The sequence below is a fragment of the Pelophylax lessonae genome (genome assembly GCF_965119305.1).
Source record: "Pelophylax lessonae genome assembly, chromosome: 5".
NCBI classification, from domain to species: Eukaryota; Metazoa; Chordata; class Amphibia; order Anura; family Ranidae; genus Pelophylax; species Pelophylax lessonae.
The window spans coordinates 501,547,439-501,561,487 of record NC_138772.1 but is presented as its reverse complement, the minus strand read 5'-3'; the positions used below and the strand labels follow the sequence as shown (position 1 = coordinate 501,561,487).

At 39.0% G+C, this 14,049-nt stretch overlaps 1 protein-coding gene across 1 annotated transcript in view; it reads left to right on the top strand.

The window, feature by feature from the left end:
• The window catches only part of CSMD3 (CUB and Sushi multiple domains 3), a 1,619,578-nt gene that overhangs the window by 984,684 nt on the left and 620,845 nt on the right, over positions 1–14,049 (top strand). The window contains exon 27 of the mRNA XM_082258441.1: positions 8,370–8,572. Coding sequence (XP_082114567.1) covers positions 8,370–8,572 — 203 coding nt within the window. The remainder of the gene's footprint in view (positions 1–8,369; positions 8,573–14,049) is intronic.

Sequence of the window (14,049 nt, the reverse complement as noted above, 5' to 3'; positions counted from 1 at the left end):
ATCTGTCCTTGCTGCCTTCTTTATGTAGGGTGCACAATACACCCACTGAGGGTAAGGTTCAGGGGAACATAAATGCAGTATTTTGAACAAGAATGAAAATGAAAGAATGAAGGAGAGAAACAAATATTTAATCCCCCAGCATTTTAGGCAACACCACAATGGGGACCCATCTGGTTTGAGGGTCTTAGGCATTAAAGCCATGGGCAGAGATCAGGATAGTGGCAGGAGGTTCCAGAAATAGTGTAAGAGGGAGACCTACTAGATCTTCACTATGGGATCTCTTACCCCCGTGGGGACTCAATGAGGACCTCGAGATACATGGAGTAATTTAAGGATTATGTCTATACTAGGGGTCTGGCTACTCCACCTCTTTTATCCAGCCATGATTTCCATTCTCTGCGTAAAAAATACATCAGATATTGATGGTTTTACATGTGACTATGGATGGGTGAGAATTTCCTCAACCCCTCCCTTCTTTTTCACATATAGATACCTGCAATATTCTATAAACCAAACTGCCTAGCTCTAGCTTTTAGGGGTGGTAGGGTTTCTTGGGTTTTATTTCTGGTTTCTCTCCCAATTAGCCCCTATGTGTTTAATTGAGTGATATAGAGGTAACCAATACATTCTTTTGTGGAGAAATTGTGGCATAATATATTTGTCACTTACAGATAACTAAAATAATCCATTAGTGATTATTAATTTAGTGTCCTCCCATATCAGAGTGGAACTTATTCTGCTATACGATTATTACTAGTATAAATATTGATTTTAATTACTGTGTCTTTTAGGGGTTAGGTATGGAAAGGTTGGGAGACAAGGATTTCGGGCACTAGATTTTCATAAAATTAATTTTTATTAAACAGACACTTTAAAAACGTCTAATAATAGGAGCAGATGAAAAATCGGCGGCAGTTCCCCATCCGGGGGAGAACTCTCGTGACGGAATATAGCTCAACAGGTGTCTGCCACTTACAAGGCAGGTCTAATTACCCTTACCTAAACAAAGTATTCCGCAGGACCGACACAAACATACAGGAGCGTTTGTATTTACACTCCATGTGAATATCGGCTCCCTAATTTATGAGCTCCGTGACCGTCTCTTAGTCCTCCTCGTTATATTATCAAAAGAGTTCAGAATATACAATGTACAGACAAAGCAATTAGTAAGCTCCAGATGAAGCTTTCATCAAGAAGGCGAAACATGTTGAGCAAATTGTCACAAGTAATGTATACTATGTATCTACTGTAAACTTCAGCCGACCCTGCTGACTGGCACCTTGAGCATCGAGGTATCCGCCGGCAGGCTCCGTCTGCTTTGAAGTATATCACATTGGATCTATGCATAATACAACTTGTTCTGTACACAATTATTTTCATACTATATGAAGGTCTAGTACCTCATGTAATACTGTATCGCATTCTGTCGACCGTTTTTGGTCTTATGCTCAATGTAGATTTTTCATCTGCTCGTATTATTAGACGTTTTTAAAGTGTCTGTTTAATAAAAATTAATTTTATGAAAATCTAGTGCCCGAAATCCTTGTCTCCCAACCTTTCCATATCCAATGATTTAATGTAGGATAGGGGCACCTTCAGGTGTTATATGTAATGACCCAGATTGCTGCTATCTGGTGAGTCATTTGTTTTGGAAATTCTTTTAGGGGTTATATATTTCTACTTTTATATAATTTTAATTATGAACTAGTCAATTTTTTTTTACATTTATATTTATGGTGTCAATTTTGACAATTTGCTCCATCTTTGATTTCTGTATAGTTGTTATATTATTATTATGAAATATTTTTCACTATTTATTTGTTTTATCCCTCTCCCGAGTGGCACCGCGTTGCATAATACTAATTGCACTAATTTGCATTATATGATCATGAAAAGATCCCCTTGATCAGACAGCGTTTGTGCATTTGCTCTGTTTTTTTCTGTATTGGCCACTCCCACCCCCAAACCCCCCCTTGTTCTGCTAGTGGGAGATCGCTATTGGTGGGCACGCAATGGGCTGGTGGGATTAGGGCATGTATTGCTCCTCGCCACTGGGTATAACATTGTGAGGAATGTTAGGCACAAGTAGCCAGGGCTACACTAAGGGTGGAAGGGACGTTAACGGTGCCGGTCGGGAAATGACCCAGACGTCAGTGAAGTCAGTGACTTGGAATGCAGGAGACAGCCCGGAAATGATGCTGGCGAAAGAACACATACAAAGCAATCCAACAGATGACATCACTTCTGAAGTAGAATTCTGTCGTACGGGAAAATTCGTATGAAAATAACCTCTTCACTTTCCACATCAGACTAGCATGCCACAAAAAACGGACGACAGATTATTCGATAATCTGATCATGTGTACGGGGCTTTAGTCTAGAGCATGAGCTTGTACCAGAGAGCTCCAACTGGCTCTTTATTGTTCCAGTTATACTAACCTGTCACCAGTCAAGCAAGATAACACTGGCTAGATTGCACGGTGGCTTGTTAGCTCCTATTCATTCCAATACAGGGTTAGTCTTGAGTATGAGCTTTTACATAAAAGCTTCAAATTCTGGATATTTGAATAAAAATCAATGCAACAATTGTTCCTACAGAAATGGTGTAGGAGTAAATGATATAACGTTATTTCATCACTTAATAGAAAACCAGATGAAAATTGCTTTTAAAACGAAATGCTAGATAAACCACTAAATACACCAATGCATATAACGGAGCTGTTTAACTGCCAAATGATTAGAATTCCTGTCTATCCAGTTTTAAGATTTACACACCTCTGCCAGCCAGCACAACCTTGTCTAGGACAGGAAACCTGGTTTTCCTCTGCTGTTATTATTAAAACTTAGGGTTTGTTCACATCGGAAAGCAGTGTGGATAACTTGTGTTCCAAGCTTGTTTCCCCCACCATGTTGAAAGCACATTGGATGCATGATCTGCTGTGGGTGTAATATAATCCTATATAAAAATGAAGCCCCAAACGCTGATCACAAAAGCAATGTGTTTGCCTGCACTGCACCACAGTACCATGTCATCTGGTTGCAGTCTGTTTTTAAAAGTAGCGCATGCATTACTCTGCAGCAATCCAGTGCAATTTCAGTCTATTGAAATGAAAGGGCTGTAAATTACACCGCACTGAATTGCACAGAAATTCAGGTGTAAACAGGCCCTTAACAGTCCCTCCTACAATATGGAAAGTAAAAGAAGAAGTCACAGACTGACGAGTTTTTCTTTCTGTCACTCTGCTCTCTCCTCCTATCAGCATGTTAATTTTAAATGCATTTGACATTTAAATTAATCACACCTGACTGGCTCCCAGTCCTACCCCTCCCTCCTCCAGTGTAAGTGATGCTGCAAGATACGGACTAGGGATGATCGGACTTTTCAAAAGTTCGGTTCGACCATAACACCCGAACTTCCCGAAAGTTCGGCCCGGATTTCAGAACCCCATTGAAATCAATGGGACCCGAACTTCGGTAATCAAAAAACACCATTTTGAAGCCCCAAAACCCAATAAATGCCCCTAAAAAGTGCATAGGGTTCTGGGTCATGCCCCAGGGACTATTAATCACACAAAAAAAGTTCTTAAAAATTGTCATTTTTTATAGAGAGCCAATTATTGAAAAGATTATTGAAAAAAAAAGAGATTTCTTTGGATTTGGTGTCTGGGGGGTCTAAAAACATGTACCTGAACATGAGGTTTCAGCTCTGTAGCATGTCCAGAACCAGAAAAAAAAAAGTTTGTTTGTATTGGAATTGCAATAGAGCAGGGATATGGCTCCACTATTTTCACACCTTGCTGGTTTTGTTTCAGGCATTTTTTGGGCATTCTTTGGAGGCAGGCATAACATCAGAACTTCTGTGTAGGGGTATATATACACACACACACATGTATGTATATATACACATACACATATATAGGTGTAAAAGTAGCAGAAACCTATGCTTGCGCTAATGAAATAATTAACACCCATATGGCTTCTCTGCTATAACACCTATATGTGTGTATGTGTATAAATACATATAAGTGTGTGTGTATATAAACCCCTATACAGAATTTCAGATGTTTGCCTGCCTCCAAAGACCCCCAAAAAATGCCCAAAAAAACCCGCCTGCTGCAAAAACACACCTGGGCGTTTTTGTAGCTGGCGTTTTTTGGGCATTTTTTGGGCGTCTTTGGAGGCAGGTATAACATCTGTACTTCTGTATAGGGGTTTATATACACACACACTTATATGTATTTATACACATATACAGAAATTTGCAAAAAAATGCAGTATTGCTCAATATAAAATAATTGCACAAATTCAAGTATCAAACATAAGGCCATTATAGGATGGTCATAATATTTTCAACTTGTGAAATTAAAAGTTGCAATCAAAACGTTAACAGGGAAATTGTCACGACAGTTCTTTGGGTATAGTAACGGAAAGCGAACAAAGGTAAAATGTTTCAGTTGAAAAATAGATTAGGAAAAGGAGGTAGAAAGAATTAAGCAAATGTTAAGAAGGAGTGTAAGTAGTAGTGTCGTGAAAAAGTGCAGTTAAAAAGCATGGGCAGCTTACCAACGTTGAAATATAGTGGAGAGGAGGCCACATCAGGATGCCTGGACACGTCCACCTGTTAGAACGTGAGATGGAAAAAAATTCCTGAAGGAATTTGAGTGTCTAAACATGATCCATGGCTCCCAGGTGTTGTTAAATTTGTCTGTGCATTCATTAGCTATAGCCCTAGTTTCTTCCAGGGCATAGAGTTGATTTATCTCTTTGAGCCAATCAGTGCGCGTGGACTTCCATAGTCTAGGGATAATTGACTTGGCTGCTGTAAGTAGGTGTCGTGTCAGTGATCTTTTGTATTTCCTCATGGTACAGCTAGAGATATGTAGCAAACAGCGTTCTGTAGTTAGGGAAATTGTTGTTTCCGTAAAAATAACAATCGTCTCCCTAACATCATGCCAGAAGGTCTGTATAAGTGAACAATCCCACCATATGTACAACAGGGTACCTTTTTCCTTATTACAGTGCCAGCAGAGATCAGAGACTCCAGGGAACCAACAGTGCAAATTATCTGGAGTGTTATACCAGTGGGTTAGTAGTTTGAAGGAGTTTTCCTGCAATTTAGTGCTAATGGAGCACTTATGCGCAAAAGTACAAGCTTTCAACCATTGTGCATCGTTAAATGAGGTGTTCAGTGCTTTTTCCCATAGTAATCTATATTTGTGTGGTTCCCTGCAACCAGGAATAGGCTAACGATACAGATTTTTCAGTTTTAGTGCCATTCAAGCATATGTTTTCCAGTGATGTTAGAGAGCTAGAGAAATGGTTGCTTTTGGTTATGTCCGAGACATAGCTATGGATCTGTAGCTCCAAGGCGACAGGGCCCTGTTGTCAAGTTCCGTGCTCAACGTAGGGTGAGGTTTCATTTTTCCTCCATGTAGGCAATGAGTGATTAATAAGGGGCGATCAGTGTGTTTGTACGGGGTAGGTTGGGTGAGGAGACCCGGCAGAAAGTCGGGGTTGGAGTCCAGGGGTGTTACATGATGTACATTAGCTATTTTAAAGCCTACTCAAACCTAAAAACATATGTAATATATAAAATATTACAGCTTACCAGTATGTAGATGTGGTGGCTGCCTTAGTTTTCTTTTTCCAAGCTTATTTTTTTCACTTATTTTTGTCTGGTAATTCTGCCAGTTACACACTTCTAGTGCTAGAATTAAAATGCTCATTGGCTCTATTGTATCAGGATAACGGTATAGGGCTACTACTACATTTTTACAATCAAATTCTGTATATTCTTGAGGCAATCTAGTATAAAATGTAAGAAACCAAACCAAAAGTTTTACATAATGTAGCAGCATCCGCAATTGTAGTACAGCCAACATTAGCAGGGATTTACAGTAATCTTACAAAGCAAATACACCTTTGAACACTGACTAGTATTTCAGTATGTCTCCTCCCTCCGTTTTTTTCCCTCATCCAGCCAAAGGGACCCCAATGTTGATAGAGAGGGTCAGGGAAGGAACAAACAAGGATACTTTGTAGGGCCCCAACATCCTCCTTATCAACCTATGACATCATTAGTTGTTGCCAGGAGCTGGTCAGCATGGTGCCTAGGGTTGTAATGCTGCGCAATAGAAAAATCCTGTGGCTATGTGTAACAAAAATAAAAAGGTAGGCTTAATCCACCCTGTTGATAATTTTGGGCTATTTGGGGCAATTTTGCCATGACATCCTGGTTAAAAAAGGCTACTCTAATTTATAACATTAACCTTCCTAGCGGTATTCCCGAGCGTGGCTCGGGGGTTAAATTTCAGTGCCAAAAGCGGTAACCCCCGAGCCACACTTGGAGTATCGCTAGAAAGATCACTGGATCCTGGTAGAGGGGTTACTTACCTTGTCACTGGGATCCAGCGATGTATCTTGGTGGTGAGCGGCGGTGGAGCTTCCTCCCGATCCTCTGTGAGCCCCGGCTTCCGTCTCCTGCGACACGACATTCGCAGGGGGGTGGTACCGGCGGCAAATTCAAATGTAAAACACACCAAACACACTAATACAATGCAAAATAAAATATAGTCACATTAGTTAGCCCCCCCAGTGCCCTTTCCTGCAGTTTTACTGTACTATATATATATATATATATATATATATATATATATATATATATATATATACGTATATATGTGTGTATATATATATATAATATATGTATACTATATGTATGTATATATATATATATATATATATATATATATATATACTGTATATATACAAATATATGTATGTATACATACATACATACATACATACATACATACTTTAACTTATTTATAGTTTTTTATTATATTATAATTTATGATTTTGTGTTTCAAACTTTATTATACCCAAGATGTTATAAAGAAGAACACACAGAAAAAAAATCATATGTAAATAGTTGGTTTGGGCTGCTCATTCTTAAGAATTACATGCAAAATAATTGTACCGCTTTCAACACCTAAAATCCGAAAGAATCATACCGCCAGGGAGGTTAAGGGGCATAGCATTGTAGTCCCCAGAGATCATTATGAAGAATGTTATTTTTAACAGTAAGCACAGGCAGAGTGCACAGGATATTATGGCAAGATCTTTTGTGTCTGTCAAAAGAGATATAACAAAGAACTTTTATTGGTACATTTAAAGTATAACTAAAGGCCTCTGCCCCCATTAGGGAGATTCATCTACTGTGTTTGTCCTGTTTACCATTATCATCATCGCTATCAAAGAAAATCCCAAATTTCGGGTTGTCCTCAGAACAGTCGTAGAGTGAAATCGGGGAAAAACGGGGACATTAGGTCTAGTGATCTGGTTTCTCTCACTTCCTGTTATGGCTATGTGACAGAAAGTGAAGGTAAATCTCCCCAATGGCACACAGATGGCAAAAAAAAAAAAAAAAACTGACAGGGTTAAAACTCTTCCTAAAAGATAAAAGAAACAAGAAGGTGCAGGCTTCTAAGTGTAAATTTTTATTCATAAAACACGTGTAATAAAATGGATTGCAATTACACAGTGTGGAGATTGGGCAAGCAAAGTTTTTATCCTCCTCCGGATGCACCAGATAGCAATACTGTGGATCCCATGGATGTGTTGGGGTCTGCTTCCTGCTGTATCCTGGTGGGCTGGCAAATGCTTGTCTGTTTGTAGTAGTAATAGCCCTGTGGATGGGCAGCTCTGAAACCCCAGGAGTGGAGTACGCCCCGAGATAGAAAGTCCGGAGACGTCAGCCTGTTTTCGGATAAAGTAAGGAAGGGTTTTAAAAAAAAAGTAAATAAGCTCTTAGCGCAAACAGTATATTTAGATAAGCCTAAATAAAAAAGCCTTTGAGATAGGAAGTCTGGAGACATCAGCCTAACCGGCTGACATACAGGAGGAGAGAGCGGTGCAACTGTGCGCAGTGGCCAGCCGTAACCAGGCTGGAACGCAAGCCTGAAGAGAGAGTGTCCTCATCACCCATTGTGTGACATCATCACGGCTAGACGCCGGTTGGAACACTCTCTTCCAGCTTGCATTCCAGCCTGGTTACGGCTGGCCACTGCACAAAGTTGCACCGCTCTCTCCTCCTGTACATCAACTGGTTAGGCTGATGTCTCCGGACTTCCTATCTCTGAGGCTTTTTTCATTGAGGCTTTTTTATCGAGGCTTATCTAAATATACTGTTTGCGCTGAGAGTTTATTTACTTTTTTAAAAACCCTTCCTTACTTTATCCAAAATTAAAATTAAAAGTTTTGCCTATAGTTCTAATTAGCTGACCAAAAGGGAAGTTCTTAGTTAGGGTTTACATACCATTTATTGTATATCTAATAAATAAGAACCAACTTTTCTTTTTTTACTCTCAGTCTTCAGTTTCTTGCATTTGACACGGAGGCATCCCATGACATCCTAAGAGTTTGGGATGGACCACTTGAAAATGAGATGTTATTGAAGGAAATCAGTGGGTCTCTTATCCCAGAAGGAATTCACAGCACTCTCAATGTTGTGACGATACAATTCGACACGGATTTTTACATCAGCAAATCTGGATTTGCCATTCAGTTTTCAAGTAAGTTACTCCTTTCACGATTGTTTAATAGATGTAAGTACTTCTTAGTCAGCCTATTTTGTATTTACTCTCTTGAACTAGGGCATATTATGTTCTGTAGAAGTTTGCAAAGAAAAAACAATGAATATACAACACATTTATTTTTTATTATTTATTTTTCCCCTTCTTGTAAACTTTTGAACTCTGTCAAATTCGGAGGGATTTTTGATTTATATCTGTTGTGATTTTCTTTTTTTGAGAACGTCATATAGCATTTTCATCTATGTAACATTACCCGAGAAAAAAGAGCAAAGTCTTTTGTAAGATTTAAGAGAAAAAACATAATTTTACCTCGTTGACCTTAGAGTTGTTCAGTTGCTTGTTTTGTTTCGTTATTCAATTTTTAGACATGTCTACATGATGTTACCATTATTTAGACACATAACAATGTGTTTGGATACGCAGTTCACAGTCAATTTAGTGGCACAGGACATGTTTACTTTACTTTATTTATGATTTTAAAAGACATCAGGGTTTTTTTACTAAATGACTAAAAAAGTGTTCACTTGGGAAAGTGAATGTTCTATAAAAGGTTACTCCAATTTCCTAAAAAAAAAAAAATAAAAAAAAAAAAATAATATAGTATAAACAATTGCAACACAATTTGCTACACAAGCCATATTGTAATTTAATGTTATTAAAGAATTACCATTCATTTTTAATCTGAAGGTCAATTCCTGCTTGTTTAATTGGCTCATTCATTTTCCCAGAAGGCTACATTAAGATATAAGTCAAATTCTAGGCAACCTCTGGAACCAAAAAAAAAAAAAAAATAGTTTTGTTGAGTTACTGTACAGGGGTTAAATAATTCTAAAGGGATTTAACCACTGAAGCTTTTCTTGTCAGAACACTAGGAGTGTACCACCTGATTAGAATTAGTCAGACTCTCCCTTTCAGAATCAGCATCCAAAGAATGTACTGAAACAAATAGCTTTTTCTTCAAAGCAGAAAAAAGTAGGTATCTGCTACAAAGTTTATTAAAATCTCTGCAAAGTACACTGAACACCTGGAGGGTATTGTTGTTTTTCTCAACAAAAGTGAAGTTTCTATTTAAGCTTTGCAGTTAAGAAGCTGTGATGACTTCAATAAAGCAGTCATCCAGCATGCTATCAATAATATGTATTTTTAAATTTCCTTTATAACTGATAGGCAACTGGTAGGCAATGCTGCCTTTTTCTTTTAGGCTGCACATACACATTGTGTGATCTCATCTATCCTCTAGAGCTCACTGTAGTCAATAGAAGGGAGTTAACAATGTACATATGTGTCCTAAATGAAAAGGATGGCATTCCCTCCTATGGTGCTAGGGGCCATTGATCCCAACAGCTACTCCATTCCTGCAATACCTCTGGGTGGAGCCATCACTGATTGCAGAAAAATTTAAGAAGGCTTCTTTTAAATGCAGCTTGGAACTACATCCTTAAAAGGGAGCCCTGGCTTTCTAGTTGAGTTTAGCACACTATGCTGCTATACCCAAATGGGAGAGCATAGTGTGCTTTTTTGTAAAGTTACTTACTTTTAAAGATTTTACATGTTTGGCTTTCTGCAAACTGAACAAGTAGTTTATATGATTTAACTCAGGATTATTGCATATGTTGGTTCATGAAAATAATAATCACTGGCTATACAATACTAGTTTCAAATTATGCTGTGACAAACATGTGACTGGAAAGATAATTATCACTGTGATGAGCAGATTGATTTTCTCTTAATGTATATCTCGTTAATTTCATGTCAAATTAAGGTGTGAATATATTTTTTTCCTTATTAGCGATAGTAATTAAGGATGTCATAAGATCACTTGAGTTTTGCATAAAAAAAGAAAAAATAATTAAGTATGTTATATGCTGAACTTGTTAGATTTATTCTTAACACCCCCTGGGCAAGTGTAAATGTATAGGAAATTTTTAAGTAATTTTTAAATTACTTAATTTTACTTAAAATTAAATTACTTTTTTTTTTACATTTTTAAGTAATGCAGGTTTCGACAACCTTTCCCTCTCCAACTGTTAACAAAGCTGCAGGATATATTGGGTCTTGTAGTTCTTCAACACCCTGAGGGATGAAGGTTTTAAATTCCTAAAAATAATATTTATTTACTTATAGTATTATAGTTTATAGGTTAAAAAAAATAAAAATAAAAATATGTCTTTCCAGGAGTATCCCAGTTAAATATAAAAATGGGGCACTTGTCACCCTAATCTCTTCCTGCCCACGCTATAGCTGAAAGATGGCTACAGTGTGGGCCTAATTTGCTGGGAGGCGATCTTGTACGTTCTCCTGGGCATGAGTTGCCTGCACACCCCCTGCGTGGTGTGCACGGTTTGCTCTGTGATCAGCGAGTCCGTGAGAGTGAGGGCACAGTGCTGCCTATCAGTGTCAACTACCAGTGCCTATCAGTGCCCATCAGTGCCACTCATTAGTCACCATCAGTGCCACCTATCAATGCTACCTATCAATGCCACCTGTTAGTGCCCTTCAGGGTCACCTATCAGTGCCCTTCAGTGCCACCCATCAGTGCCCATCAGTGCCACCCAGCAGTGCCACCTATCAGTGCCACCTAGAAATGCCACCTATCAGTGCCCACCAGTGCCATCTTATAAGTGCCCATTAGTGCTGCCTTATCAGTGCCTATCAGTGAAGCCTATCAGTGCCCATCAGTGCAGCCTATTAGTTCCCATAAGCGCAGTCTATTAGTGCAGCCTATCAGTGCCCATCAGTGCAGCCTCATCATGGCACATCAATAAAGGAGCAAACTTACCTGTTTTCAAAATGTTATAACAAACTGTGAAAACTTTTTTTTTCCAAATTTTGGCCTTTTTTTGTTTGTTTAGAAAAAAAATAAAAACCCCAGTAGTGATTAAATGCCACCAAAAGAAATCTTTATTTGTGTGAATTTTATTGAAAGTTTCCCTGTAGCCCTATACCTACAGGGTCAAGGAACTTCTCCTCTAGCCCTGTGAGCACCTAAAGTGGCCGTGATTTTCTATCATCGGCGGGACTGAATTCTTGTCAAATTGCATACAATTCTTTGCAGTGTTTCAACGTGAAAAGTTAAACAAACGTAGCTACGTTATTGACATAGTATTCATCAATAACTGAGAAGTATCAAAAATAATGGTGCATTATATGAATCAGGAAAAAAAAAAACAAAGAAAACCCCTATACATATGAATGTTTGTTCTAGAAGAAAAAAGTTATGCTAAAATTATATGTAATGCACCTATGTTAATGCTTATCTGTTTTTTTTTTTTTTTGTACTGTCTTTTTTATACCCTGAATAAATGTTTGTAAACAATTCTCTGCAGTGTGATTTGCCCCCTTTTTTATGTATTGACACAAATTGCACTGCAAAGTATCGATACTTGGTATCAGCGAGTACTTGAGCAAAAGCATTGGTACTTGTACTCACCGATAAAAAAAAATCGGTGCAACCCTAAAATTTACTATGCAGGTCAAAATAAAATATTAATGAAATAACCATGTCACAAAAAATCATCCAACTTCAAAAATGCCTTTTTTTCTTCCAAAAGTCAATATACAGAGCTAAAAATAGTATAAAGCAATGCACTGCTGTGAATAATGAAGTCTCTTAATGTTAAATAGTGATTAAGTCCTTCACCAAAAAACTTTGTCATGCAAAAATGCTCATAAGTAAAACCAACATCCCAGTGCTGTGCACACCATGCAGTGATTTCAGATAGACCCATACCTGTTATCTAGACCAGTGTTTCTCAACTCCAGTCCTCAGGGCACACTAACCGGCCAGGTTTGAAAGAAAACTGAAATACATCACAGGTGATATCATTTTCTACTCAGTGATTGCAGTATTCTAGTCTGCATCTCCCAAAGGTTATACTTTAAATCTGGTCTGTTATGGCGCTTTTCCACTGCATGGAACCGTAACGGTTCGGCACGGTTTTGTGCTTTTCCACTGCTGGTACCGCATGGTATAGTGTCGGAACGGTTCGGTACGGTATAGGTTTGCTTTTCCACTGCATGGAACCGAACGGTACGGTACGGCTTCGAAAAAACAGTACCTGCTCGATTGTGGTTCCAACAGGTACCAAACTGGTACCATATCCCACAATCCTTTGCATGCAGTCACTACTAGCCACTGATTGGTCAGAGAATCCCACCCACCCCGTTGTTATCCCACCCACTTAACTTTAGCACTACTTTAGTGGAAAAGCAAACCTATACCGTACCGTACCGAACCGTTCCAACACCGTACCATGCGGTACCAGCAGTGGAAAAGCAAACTGGGCCAAGCAGGGCTGAGTAGAGCCGAGCCGGTACGAGCCGGTACTTGCAGTGGAAAAGTGCCATTAGTGTGCCCTGAGTTGAGAAACACTGATCTAGACCATCTGATCTAAAATACTGCAATCACTGAGCAGCAAATTATATCACCTGTGATGTATTTCATTTTTCTTGCAAACCTGGCCTGTCAATGTGCCCTGAGGACCAGAGTTGAGAAACACTGATGTAGACCTTTATGTTATAGTGGGTCTCAAAAGGCTTTTCTCATTCTAAGGGAGAAACAGACACACAGCTGCCAAATTATCCAGGATCTTCCCCTATCGTGTACACCTCATCTGTGTCCTCCACTCCACACTCATATAACTATATCTTCTGGGGGATCTGTGAATGGAAACTCAACACCACAAACAAGGATGTCCCATAGCATGCAAACAGTACTCGCCGCTACTCCTTGTCCTCTACAATGACGTCACCTGGCTTCTCTCCATGCGTGATGTCACCTACCATGTGGCTTAATCTGGGGAAAGATCATCTGAGAGCCAATCTATTGGACACATGTTTACTTATTCCCAAGGAGAATGGTAAGCCTTAACACTACCACCCACATAGGAACAGAGCACATCAAAAAGACTCCATATGAAAGGCAAAGATCCTGGATAATTTGGCAGCTGTGTGTCTGATTCTCCCTAATGCTTCGTACACACGCAACGATTATCGGCCGACTGATCGTCCGACTTTTGTCCAGAGTGGTGTTTTGTTGGTTGGAATGTGCCTAGACTGCACATGAATTTTCTCGGCCAACAAAAATCTACTTCAGAAGTGATGTCATGTGCTGGTTTACTTTCCGTGTGTTTTTTCTTCTCTGAGCATGCCCAGTCTTGCTCATCAGATTTTTGTCTGCCGAAATCTGTACTGACTGACGGAAAATCGGCCGTTGTGTTGACGGCCCAAAAAAATTTTATAGCCTGCACACCAGATTTTTTTCGGCCGAAAATTCGGAGTCGGTTGTCGAAAGCATCATACTAACAAGCCGAAAATCAGCCGATCGGACGTTGGCCAAAAATTTTTCAGCCAATAATCGATGCGTGTGTAAGAGGCATTAGAATAGGTCTCAAAAGGCTTTTCTTTTTCTAACATATAGGTCTATCTACGGGACCATCTGAAATCTCTGCATGGTG